This window comes from Palaemon carinicauda, chromosome 21 (genome assembly GCF_036898095.1).
Source record: "Palaemon carinicauda isolate YSFRI2023 chromosome 21, ASM3689809v2, whole genome shotgun sequence".
Taxonomy (NCBI): domain Eukaryota; kingdom Metazoa; phylum Arthropoda; class Malacostraca; order Decapoda; family Palaemonidae; genus Palaemon; species Palaemon carinicauda.
In genome coordinates, this window is record NC_090745.1 from 106166241 (window position 1) to 106179603 (window position 13363).

The 13363-nt window shown below is 40.7% G+C and overlaps 1 protein-coding gene and 1 long non-coding RNA gene across 11 annotated transcripts in view; one reads left to right on the forward strand and one right to left on the reverse strand.

Annotated features, from left to right (window-relative positions):
- Window positions 1-1819, forward strand: part of LOC137615395 (uncharacterized) — a 65897-nt gene extending 64078 nt beyond the window's left edge. The window contains exon 4 of one of the 2 annotated variants that reach the window (XR_011039233.1): window positions 1549-1819. This is a non-coding gene — a long non-coding RNA (uncharacterized lncRNA). The remainder of the gene's footprint in view (window positions 1-1548) is intronic. The other variant, XR_011039234.1, reaches the window with a different exon arrangement.
- The window catches only part of LOC137615393 (uncharacterized), a 326176-nt gene continuing 313478 nt past the window's right edge, over window positions 666-13363 (reverse strand). For all 9 annotated transcript variants that reach the window (XM_068345226.1, XM_068345224.1, XM_068345227.1 and 6 more), the window contains 2 exons: window positions 5923-6056; window positions 666-1313 (listed from right to left, as the gene is read on the reverse strand). In XM_068345226.1, the coding sequence (XP_068201327.1) occupies window positions 1150-1313; window positions 5923-6056 (298 nt within the window). In that variant the 3' untranslated portion in view covers window positions 666-1149. The remainder of the gene's footprint in view (window positions 1314-5922; window positions 6057-13363) is intronic.

Here is a 13363-nt window from a genome sequence, read left to right on the forward strand (position 1 = left end):
AAGGTGAACGGCCGGGATAAGCGAGAGAGCGGCAAGATGTTATCCACGCCGCGACCAGAAGCTAACTGGGTATCAAGCATGGCCACACGCGTGACCTGGGTTGCACCTGGGCGAGTATCCTTACGCCCTGGAACGCTCGAGAGGGGGGCAACTATGCAAAATTCTTGGTCAGTGATTGAGAGATTCCAGACTCTCCTAAGAAAGTAGTTCGAGGTAAATATTCTGTGTTGGAACAAACCCCTTTTTATATACAGAGAATATACAGCTATTCATAACCCATTTGCTCAATCTTTTTAGCAAAACTTGTGGACCACAAAACCATCTAAGCTTGCATACACACACTACAAGCATCTAATCCTGTAATAATCTACTGTATATCAAACACCTGTAATAGCCTTAAAAACCTTCTACTTTTCAAATTAAAAAAGCTTTTTAAACTTGCCTTTGTCAAGTAGGGAAGAATAATTTTACCAAATCCACAACTGAAAAGCACTGACTTCGCATAACACTCAAATTACGTCCAAATATGTCAAAAGTAAGTACATCTAAAGGTTCTCTAAACATTTTACTGTAATTTCACTGTTATGCAACTCTTAGTGTGCATCTTATCAAACAAGATTGCTATTTTTTTAATTATCTAGGCATAGAAATTTTTAAAGTATGACCACCTAATTTCAGTTCATTCATTTATTTACTTAAGTACTACTATCCCACACTATGTTTTGCAACTTTAATTACACTATTTAGTGTAATTGAAATAAATTTTTCTTTATTTTACTTTCACAGAAGAAATTGTAGCTTTATGAACCATATCTACCAATAATGTGAAGTATCTCTAATTACATGTTCAGCCAATGTAAAAGAGAAAGGAACATATCACCTGTGTGTGTGGTCAACACTCATAGATTACCTGTTACAGAACAGTATTGCATATGCTTAATATACATATAAATCACAAGTATAAAAAATGGCTCTGGCTTCACCTCATCATATTCTTATAATAAATCTATAATTACTGTGACTTTAAACTAAATGTAAAATGTTCACATCGTCATATACTGTAGACTAGCTTAGTTATTGCCATAATTACCTGGGACAAGGATGTTTACACAACTTGTCATGAAGAACTTTGTACTTCTTTAGCCATGTTTACTCATCATCATTAACCACATAAACTTTTGGCTGTGAAAATATCCTAAGGCCATCCTCTATTTGCATCAATTTCTCTTCCAAATCATGTCTTTTCTTTTTTACTCTTAATGTATCTTGAGCAACAGGCAATGTAGACAAGTCTCTCATGACTTCTGCCTGACCTGAAATGAAAAAAGGAAAATGAATTGAAGGTTTGGAAGAAAAGGGTTTATTGCAGAACATTGTAAAGCAGGAATGGTAATGTAAATGACATAAAAGGTTGTTACTTTGTGATATTTAATACATGCTATGCTAGAATTGCAAATCGTATACAATTGCATATTTTTATTCTATTTTATGACTAGATTTAGTATTTCTTTTTATTCCATATTCAGTTATTTTAATCGTATTATTTAGATTTCAGATTATATCGCAGAGAAACAACCTTATGCAGACTAAAGAAGTTTCCGACATAAGCCTCTCCACATTAAAAGTGCAAGAAGTTGGATAGAGAAATTGAGGCTATATTAATGGGACTCGAGATTATGAAGTTTAAACATATACAATGAAGGGTCAGACTCGTCCAACTTTGCTACAGCTCTCATCTTAAAAAAGGAAAGGTACCAACCTTGCACTCCAGTCCCTTTTTATGTTTCCTGACCTACACATATTAAATTGTGCAAGCTGTTCTACTGTATTATAAACCAATCCTTTTGTAGGAGTCATAAGAAGAGATCAGTCAAAATATATCAAAATATATTTACAGATCTTATTTTCATGGTTCTATCCTGGTCAGTATTTCTCTGTCATTCATTTGCTTTATTATTTTTTCTTGCGGTAATTATTTTAGTTGCTACCATAACCCTTTTATCTCTTCTGAGGAAGAAGGTAAATTAATCCTGAGGGTATTTCAAACCTTATAGCATGATTGTGAAAAGATTTATTCCAGTCTCTTTAATATAACAAGAGGGGATTTTCAATTCGTCTCCCTCAAGAGCAACAATAACCAAATCTTTTAACCAAACTTATCTTACATCCCAAGTAATTTGATTGTGTATGAGTAACCAGTAACTATGCAAGTGTTAGGTTGCTATACAAAAGAGAGATACAGTATCACAGCACTTACTAACCCTCACTTCACCAAGCAACGAGTGCACAAGACCTTATTTGCTAACCTCTGAGCGCCTGGCAAGAGTTTAGGTTCTTTGCATGCTTGGGCAAATAACTTGCATGCGAGCCTATTCATTTTCATAAGAGAAAGCTTACCTGACACTGACGAAAGGTGCGAGGGGGACAACCTAGATATCTATGCGTTTTCCTCCCTTCTGGCTAGTAAGGAGGCTTCTGAACAAAGTTTGGTTATCTCAAAACCTATCAATGATCTTAATAGCTACGATGTGGCAGCATGCAGAATTGTTTCCAGACTTTCTACACCTGCTCACAAGGGCACCCAGGGAATTCCCTCCACTTCCTGAACTACTCAAACAACCACATGTCTAGATTTTTTTTGCTACATCTTCACACTTGGAGTTTTTCCAGCAGCAACTCCTCACTGCACGATGTTTTTCGCAACCAATTGCGAGTAGAATGACTAAATACTTCCGAGAGTCCTCTATCGCTGTCTATTAAGCAAAGTGGAGTATCTTTTGTGGTTGATGTCATGGAATGGGCATCTCTACGTGCCACTAATCCAACAATAGTAGCATTCTTATTATCATACCTCAGAGAGGAAAACTGTGAGCAATGAAAGGCTATTGCTCAGCCTGAAGCCTCGCTTTCAAACTGAATATAGTTGACATTTCCTCATCGACAAAATTATCTCTCCTCATCCATAGTTTTGGAGTTATCTCATCCTCAGTCAGAAGTTAGACCACCTCCGTGGAATGTAGTATGAGTATTGCAATTCCTGAAAGGATCACCTTATGAACCTCTTACTCAGACTAAAGAATAAGACCCAGCTCTAAATGGTTTTCCTCTTAACCCCGGCCTCTGCAAAGAGAGACCGCGAATTAAACGATCTGTCCTTAGTGTTGCCCGTTCAAGGGGATAAGGGCAAGTGACATTCAACCCCGTTCCTGAATTTTGCCCTTAAACGAACTGCTTGAGCTCAACCACAGATCAATAGACTGTTCAACAGCACAGGTAAAGTCAAGAGGAGGGTCACAAGGAATTCAATATCAAGAGAGTCCCCAAACGAGCCTCCATGCGGACTTTCCTCCTCTTTACTGTAGACCTAGAGCTCATAACGTCGGGCTTTAGTACATCCCTGGCATTAAAAAGAACTTCATTGTGACGCAGGTCTTACAGAAGGGGGTGTGAAACATCGGTTTACTCTCACCAGCCACTACCTACAAGACGTTACTCACAGGAGTCTTGACACACTCTCCATAGGTCCTGTGATGGGTGCACAAAAATGTGATCAATAACACCTCAGCTCCCTAGTAGGACAAGTGGCAGTCAATGGAGGGCAGATGTTCCCTGGCTATAAGTCTAATATGATAGGCGAAAGGACTGGCCTTACACCTTTCATTCTCTTCTCTCTTGAGGCTTGAGCAAACTGAGGAACTCTGCAAGTTGACCTCCTCTGACTGTAGGTGGGTATCATCGTTCCTTGTGTATCCTAATACAGACATACTGTATATATTGATACGTCCCTGTTCTCCCAGAGAGATGGGAGTCGGATAACATCCAAGTAAGAAAAGCAAAGCCATAAGAAAAGGATAGCCAAGTGAAGTCACATTGCTTAGCTGTCACACCTTTGCACAATTACTCAGGTCGTTCTCTCTCATTGGGAGTTGGTTAGGTGATAGGGTGTTCACTTCCACTGCTCATAAGATAAGAGCCACATGCCAGTTGGTCTTTGACTTCCACCCACCTAAGGGTGAGACTCACTAGTAAAGAGCTGAAAGGTTTGTATTTGGTGCCGAAAAAATGACAAATTTGGAAATAATTTTTATTTCCCCTAAACACATAATTATATATACAGTAATACCTCGACATACGAGTGTCCCAACATACGAGAAATTTGAGATACGAGGAAATTTTCGAGCAAATTTTTACCCCGAGATAAGAGGATACGGGACGTTCCCTATGCGGCCGCTAGGTGGTCAAGTGTGCGAGAGGCTGCTCACGAGGACGGCATCGATCAATCTTTCCCGTCGGTTCTCCATCGAGTAAAGTTATCTCCGAGCATCGACCGTAGTGTGTGCATTTTTTAAGTGTTTTTTCATTAATCAGTACCAAATTAAGCGAATAAGCAATGGGTCCAAAGCAAGCAATTGCAAACAAGGGTAGTGAAAAGAAAAAGCGTATGATGACAATCGACATAAAAGCATGAAATAATAAAAAAACATGACTGGTTTACGCGTGACTGAGCTGGCTCGCCAATATAAGAGGAGTACATCAACAATATGTACCATCCTCAAGCAGAAGGATGCTATAAAGAGCACCAAGCCTTCCAAAGGACTAACTATCCTTTCCAAGCTGTGCAGGGATATTAATCACGAGATGGAAGAGGCTTCTTTTAATATGGATAAAGGAGAAACAGTTAGCGGGAGATAGCGTGACAGAGACGATCATCTGTGAAAAGGCCAGCGGAATCTACGATGACTTGAAAGGAAAGCAAGTAGCTGAGAGAAGGGGAGACTTCGACGCCATCGGAAACCTTAAAAGCCAGTCATGGCTGGTTAGATAATTTCAAAAGCGGACTGCAATACACTCGTCTTTGGCGACGAGATAGCAGAAGCAGAACTAGTCAAGATGTCAGCAATTCTTCCCGAAAGAGGAAAGCTTGCTGAACGGCTGAAGTAGGGAAGCTCTACTTCGAAAGGGGGAGCAGCTCAACTCCGGGGAAGGTTAACACTTCCTCGTAAGGGAAGGTTCTCCAACTCCTGGAGGCAAACCTCCTGGCAGCACTATATGCTTCACAACAACAAGCCTTGTTCAAGTTGAAGGTCGGCAACGAGTGCTGCCTCGTAAAGTGGGCAGCTTACGAGCTGCCACAGGAAGCGCAGGACATTGACTGGAGCGGCTGAAGCCATCGGTCTTCTTTCTACGTTGCTGCTATCAGTAAAAAGGAATTAAAAGTTGTGATGAATTTACAATTCATAACTCTGCTGCATAACATGAACTATTCGAGGAATAAGTCACCTTCCTTGTAAGAGAATTCCTCGAAAGGGAGCTGAACTGTTATAATCTTTAACTCAAGTAATGAAACAAACACACAGGAGTGTTGACAACCTGCCGACCACCCACACAGGGGAGGGCGGCAAGGTAGGAGAGTAGTATCAAAACAATGACAACTCCCTTACGGCGGGGACCGCCGGATACATTGTCAACAGTAATTAAAGTTACATGTACTTAACAACATAAAAGTATATTTTCATTTATACATATATACACGCATATATGTGTATAAGATAAATGAAAACACACACGAGAGAAAAAATATTAAACAAAAAACAATCAAGGCAAGTCTTTGTGGGAGAGAAAGGCAGCATGTCCATTTTCTACCGAGCCAAAAAGTAAAGTGGTTACTTAGCCGAGAGGTGTGAGTGAGTGGGGAGTCTACCCCCACCCGCTAACTAGCGGATGGGGTAGTTATCCCTCACTAAAATTATCATGGCTTGTCTTTCAGCTACGGCGAAAGTATACCCCAATAAATATCGGAGGGTTTGTATTTACTCCGGAACAACTTGGATAGATTTAATTATTGTACTCTTTGATAGAATTTTAAGTCTAGAACAACATGTGTAAGTGCTAACAGAGGTGAATAAAAATATTTTTCCTTACTTTTTTTGAGTAAATGAAGGGTATTTAAACGTTCATACTCTGGCAAAGGAGCATGTCCAGGTGGGCATTCAGGATCTACTGATCTTGCAATTTCTGCAAGGCGACGGGCTTCTTCTTTACGTGCTAACAAATACCTGAAAAAACAAAACCATATAAAAGTTGTGTAGCTGAAATCCAACAAACAATAAAAGAAAGGTGGTTCCAGCCTTTTATTAATGCTGTGAACAGGTTCCCGCTGGTATCTCAAGTATTGTGCCTTAAAATCTTGTATAAATTCATAAATTATTAGACTATTCATTCGCAAGTTGAGAGGATAAAACTTTTATAACTGCTATAAATTTTCCATGTGGGTAAAATTAACAAAACAAAGATTGTGAAGTTTCAATTGAGGATGTATATTAATTAGCTTATCTGTCACTAAACTAGTCCATAACATTCAAATAAATGCATTTACAGTATTAGAAAATTTAGTAATTTACCATAATGTAGAAGACATGAATATAACAAGTTTTTTTTTTCTTTGAGTAAAAAATTAACCCAAGATGTATATTCCAGATATAAATATATCAAAAGAATTCATTAAAATGTTCAACATTTAATAAAAAACTACTGTATGTACTTAGAGCTGTTTCCTTATCCCATTTTCTTGACATCATAAAAATACTATAAATTTTAATGTATAATTTGAATTTCTACCAACTACACAAACCGAGTCATTTAAATGCTTACTCTGTTACTGTTTAGGCTATGACTAGAATTTAGGTACTGTAATTGTGGGATTCTGACAAAATTGCATGGTTACCAGCATCCCACACACTCAGTGGAAAAGCAACCGAGTCAACAGAACGCGTTGCTTTCTCGTGGTCAAGACTTGAAGGGTGGATAAGGCGGGAACTATTTATTAAATGACTCAGGTTTGTATAGCTAAGAAAAATAAGAATCATTTTAATAACTTTGTAGGTTGTTCCTGCGTTAAATACAAACTGTAACATTCAAGTTGGAGTCGAACTTAGGAGGGAGGATGTGTTAGTGTATAAGGTGTCTGCCAGACCCATTGTCCAAAGGATAATAATAAAGACAATCTTGACTGGCTCGTAAGAGAGGCAAGGTCAAGGTGTCAGCCTCATGAACAAAAGGTGAGTGACTGAGTAACAGCCCTACAAAAGAAACAGAAAGATATTAAAGTAGTTTTATAATTAAATAACTTTTAATAAATGTTTACTGTAACTGCTTATATACTTTTTACTACTATGTACTGTACACAAAGAAAGTTTCATAAATATGAAAATGTTTTCTGTATAATACTATATATAAGTGTGGGAAAAACCTCATTCCACGCTGTGTCGATCATCTTCAGGCATTGAACGATGTCAAAATGCCCCTTCCAAAATTCACGGAGGGTGAGTTGAGTGCTTTCGGTCATTTCGAAGCATCTTTTGAACAGATGCTTCGTGTAAAGCTTCTTAGAGTTGGCAATCACTTGCTGGTCCATAGGCTGGAGGAGAGGGGTGGTGTTTGGTGGCAGATAGAGAACCTTGATGAAGGAGAAGTCAGGATGAATGATGTCCTCGAGGCCAGGAGGGTTAGCAGGGGCATTGTCCAGTACCAGGAGACATTTGAGAGGAAGATTGTTCGCTTCTAAAAAGTTCTTGACAGCAGGACCGAAGCAGACATTTATCCACTCAATAAATATGGTCCTCGTGACCCAGGCCTTGGCATTAGACCTCCAAAATACCGAGAGCCTCTCCTTCGTGATATTTTGCGCCTTGAAGGCACAAGGATTCTCCGAGTTGTATACCAGTTGGGGCTTAATTTTTAAGTCCCCACTGGCATTTGCACAAAATGCGAGCGTAAGTCTGTCCTTCATCGGTTTATGGCCAGGAAGTTTCTTTTCTTCAGCTGTGATATATGTATGGTGGGGCATTTTCATCCAGAAAAGGCCAGTTTCATCACAGTTAAACACTTGCTGAGGAATGTAGCCTTCTCTGGAAATTAATTTCTCAAACTTCTTGAGGAATTCTTCTGCTGCTTTCTTTTCAGAACTGCCCGCCTCTCCATGCCTGACGACTGAGTGAATACCAGTCCTCTTCCTACAACGATCAAACCACCCATGAGAAGCCTTGAACTCTTAGGGGGCTTGCTGCGACGTTCCTTCGTCTCCGCCGTCTCTCTGGGCTTCCACGAGATTGGCGAAGATGGCGCTCGCCTTGTGCAAAATTACTGATTGCGTGAGTGTATCACCAGCGATTTCCTTCTCTTTAATCTATAGTAGAAGGAGTCTCTCCATCTCGTCGTTGATTGAGGTCCTTCCACTGGCAAGGACAGTCCATGCCTTTAGAAGACTTACTTGCTTTAATGGCTTCCTTGTTCTTGATAATTGTACCAATCGTAGACTGGTTACAGCCATACGTACTAGCGAGGGTAACGATGCGCATGCCTTCTTCGTATTTCTTTATTATATCCAGTTTCGTTTCCATAATAATCATCTTCTTACTTCTCCCTTTAACATCACTAGCAATCTTGGGACCCATGGCTAACAAATTAAAGTTAGAATTAAGCACTAAAATGTACAAAAAATACGATATCGCAAGCACTCGCACGAGATCAAGTCTTTACGAAACGCGCACGAGATTCTGAACTGAGCGCGCCTATAACAAAGAGAGAGAGGCAGCATCTCTCTCAGGCATTGTGGGAGGGATTTCGGCCAATAGCGTATCGGCATCTTAGTGACACCGTGACGCCGACCAATAGCAGACCAGCTTCTTAGTGACGTATGAGCGTGGTGGTAGGCTAGTGACTCGCACAATCGTACGCGTAGTTTGAATTTTGGAATTCGATGCCGTAAGGTGGGTTAAAGTGTCATAACAAGGGGACGAAAAAACATCGTATTCCACACCGTAACGTGAAAAAAACGTAAGCTGGGGACGCCGTACCCCGGGGATCTACTGTACCAGTCCATGTGAGGGCTACTTTACCAGCATTACTCTTAGATTTTTTTATAACCTAATTTTGCTCAGTTCATGATGGATCAGGCAGAATGGGGGAAAGGCATAAACTTCCATTGTGTCTCACAGAGGTTGGAATGCATCCTCTATCACAATAGCCGAGTCTGGAACTGGGGAACAATACACTGAGTTTGTGGGGTTCCTTGATTATAGAACAAAGTCAAAAGACTTTTTTCCACTTGAGAATTCACAGATTATTTAGAACTAACTATAGTCCCTAGTTGGCTCAGATTGTCTGCTATTACATTCCTCTTCCCTGGAATAGACCATGCTGAAGGGTGAACAGCATTTACTTGGACCTATGTTGTACTCCCACTGCTAGCTACCAAAGCAGGTGGGATACAGAGTCCCGTTTGTTGATGCAAGTCACTAGTCGTGTTGTCGCTTATCATCACTACCGAATAACTTTTGATTGTCTCTGAAAAGTGGAGTAATGCTTCTTGTCTTCTTGTGCCCATGAACCTGAGATCTGTTTCTTCCTTAGATGGGCTACCCACCTTTGGCAAGGAGCATCTGAGAAATGAAGAAATTCTGGAATTGGAACCTATAATGGAGATCCAGCTAATAGATTCTTCTTTATACCACCATGAGAGGCCTGCCTTCAAATCTCAGGGGATCTTTAATAGAGCAGATGGGGGATCTGATATCTTTGACCACTGGATCTTTAGTGCCCATTGTAAAGAGCAAAGATGCAGCCTTCCAAAGGGTACTAGTTTCTCTTTGGAGGAAAGATGGCCCAGGAGCTTATGTCATAAGTGTAGTGGAAGGAAATGCATTTCCAGAAATTAAGGTGGGTAAACCCTAGCTTGAGATGATTCCATATCCATACCTAAGTACCATAAGCTGGACTTCTCCTAGTTTAGCCAAACCCCCAGCTCTTGATAAAAATTGAGAAAGAGGTCCCTGTGAAGGAGTTGTGATTTTGACTCTGCTAGAAGAAGCCAGTCGCCCAGGTAACTTAGTTATATTCCCCTGATGTGTGCCCGAGGAAGCCAGAGTGAACAAGCGAGTGAATACTTGTGGTGCTGTGGACAGACTGAAGCATAGCACCTTGAATTGGTATACTTTCTTTCTGAAATGGAAATATTAAGTACTTCCTTGACCTTGGATTAACTGGAAATAGGCATCCTTCAGGTCTATGGTCAGCAGGAAGTTGTTTCTTGTGACGGCTTTAATTACTGTACTAGGTGTCTCCATCTTGAACCTCATTTGAAGCACTAACTGGCTAAAGTGTGAAAAGTCTATGACAGGTCTCCAGCATCCTGTCAATTTCTCTACCAGGAAGACGTTGCTGAAGAAACCTGGAGACCTGTCTAAGACTTCCGCTATAATGTTCTTCCTGAGTATTTGAGGCACCTCTTCCCCTGGCAAAAGGTTTTCTGTGATCCCTTCATATAAAAAGGCGGGACCACTGGACATGGACGGGACGCAATACCCTGAGCTTAGTACTTCTACTGCCCAGGGATATGCCTTCTCCAACAGGAACCTCTGCCCCTTGGCTGGAGGCTTAATCTCTACAGTGAGAGGGAGCTGCTGTATCCTGTTTTTTAAAGGAGGAACTATTCTCGGGCCTATGTTGTGGTACCTGTTTGAGAGGAGATGGTATAGAAGCTTGGCATGGACTTGGAAAAAGAGAAGCTGCAACCATTCTTTGAAGATGGGCTAGTTCTCACACTTTTCCACTGCTGCTGTTACTTTTGTAGGGGGGGGGGGGTAAGATGTTTTATAATGCTGGAATTTCTTAGGTAAGGACCAGCCCTCTGTGTCATCTGTTTACTATATTTGGTAAGTACTACATATCTCATTTTAAGGATACAGGGACCACAAATGGAGGTTATATGGTGAAGAAAAAACTTCAAGGCTTTTGTACCTGAACATACCAATTCTGCTTTTTAATTTCGCCATCGCTAAGGTCTTCTGAAATGGCAAACAACTATACACATGCTTGGAAGGCTGACATGGCAGCAACTTCCATATTTCCCACCTCAAAAGCTGAGAATAAGGATGGAGTTGGAAGGGGACTTTGGATGGATTATAATATTTAGGCCTGAAGCCAAGCACTGGGGCATCAATGGCCATTCAGCACTATGTAATACAAATTAATCAACCATATCTTGGGTATGCCTTGATAAAGGAGGCAGTGGCAGTTTTGAGGATCAACACAACCTCGGCAAGTTCTCTGAATCAAACTCTGGTTTATTCAACTACTAACACGTGTTTTGGTTAATTGGCAATGGTACCACAAATTCTGTCAATTGTACAATGTCCACCTAAAACTTGAGAACTTGCCAGTTCCCCAGCCCCCGTATACACCTAATCAGACTCATAATTTTAAAAAATCGGAGCTCTCTTCAGGACCTGATGTTGACACCTCTAAAGGAGGAGCTCTAGAGGGATCTATCATAGTGTCTGTAATTTGTTCGGGAGAGTCGTCGATTGTGATTGTAGTCATATCAGGACCTTTAGTACTCTTGACTTATCACGTAAGTACTTGACTCTTGTTCGGGAAAGGTTTTGAATTCTTCAGTCTGCCTGAAATATCTTTCCTCTCCCCTACGGCTTGAAGAATAAGATGAACCAATATATCCAAAATGAGGAGGGTTCCGATCAAAATGAGTGCGAGATCTATGAACATAATGTGAGGGAGAAGGGAGAGAGGGTTTCCTCTTCCCATCTCTGAACTAGAAACCTGTGGGGAAGAAAAGGATCGATTTGGTGTATCCCACTAAGAATGTCTAAATCTCTTTGCCAAAAAATATGGCAAGGAATCTGACCTCTCGTCTCTTAAGGAAAGGACCATCTCAAAAATCCATAGTCGGTGTGACACGACGAAAAGATGGGTATGGCTCCTCTGCCCATTTCCTCTAAAAAAATCTGTGCTTGTCTGAGATTTGGTATAATATCACCTGTAGCTATTTTAACTGATCTAGGGATAAGCATAGTAGAAGCTGGAAGGGTATAGGTTAATCGCGTAGAGGATGGAAAACTTGTTCCCATCAAGTCAATACGAGTTGTTGTTGCTCATGAGATGGCGGCCTTGTATCCCGCTTGCAAGCGATATGGAATGGCGGTGTGTATACATAATGATGGGCTAAAATTTCTTTCCGCGTTCCCTGACTGAAGCATATAAAAAGAACGCTGTTTGTACCTGAAAGTGAACGTGGAACTAGTTTGTGACCCTGTGGTTGCAGAGCTAAAGTTGCGCTAGCACTTGGACAATGCAACCAGGTTTGTAATTCTTAGCAAGGGATACCTGAAAAATTTGAAAATGAAGTGGTTTTTGGAAAGAAACTAGTTGCTTACTTTTAAGGGGAAAAGTTACCTTTAGGACCTCTAAAGGAGAGTCACAATCGTTGTGAGTGAGGATAGGAGAATAGCAAGCTTCTTCTAACAAAGTTGTTTTTGTACCTGGTAAAATAGGGTGACCTGTTACCTCTCGGTATGGGGTTCACGGAGGCGTATATTTAGGCGATTATTTTAAAATTCTCACTGGGGGAGTGTTCTTGCATTGGAAAGGAAAAAACTCTTATCTGTAAAGTCTGAAACAAAAACGCATTCCCTCAAGTTAATTACACTCATAGGGGGAAGTTGGAGACCTGCCAAGGTTCATACAAGTTGGTGAGACTAACCGAATCTGTAACATTTCTTGCTCTGGTAGTAAAAGAGCTGAAGACAAAGGATCTACATCACTGTGTAAGATTTCTGGTTCACCAACCCCCATGGGTGATAACACATCTACTAAATTAGGCACAAAATAGCCGCTCCTTGGGGTATAGGATTTTTTGGAAACTCTGATAAGGAAGGCTCCGAAAGAGAAAGATCAGGAGTCAGGAAGGAAGGCTTCTGGTTCTTACTTTCAGCAGGGGAAGCAGCAGAAGGAGATTGATCCCTCTTAGCTGCCTTCATCCAACAACTATTGTATTTGTCCCATTGAGAGGGGAGCCAATCCTTACAAAAATCACAAGCAGAGGAAAAGTAGCATCGCTTACCAACACACAGTACACAAAGGACAGGTATCTACCTTCACTCGGCTCATGAAGGTGACAAGGACTACCACCAAGACTGGGGCAGGTTCTCATATTCACTTGAAAAACACACGATCACAATTTCCTTAAAAGTAATGAAAAAGGACAAAGCAAAGCGTAGTACGGACTACGGTCGAAGCAACATCTAATTCTAATGACAACCAGGAGTTAAGTGGTAAGAGTCCCGCTAACTCAGCCGCTCCTACCCTGCATGGGGGAGATCTGGCAACCATACAATTTTACCAGAATCCTACGATTTCCTTAATCCTGATATTAGCCAAAATCAGCAATGGAGTAAACCCATTTAAATGATAAAGGCTTGTATTTCACATAGGAACAAAGTCTTGTTACATTAAAATAAATAGCGAGAACTTGTCAGATGTGCATCTCCACAAAGAAAAAATAGAAAAA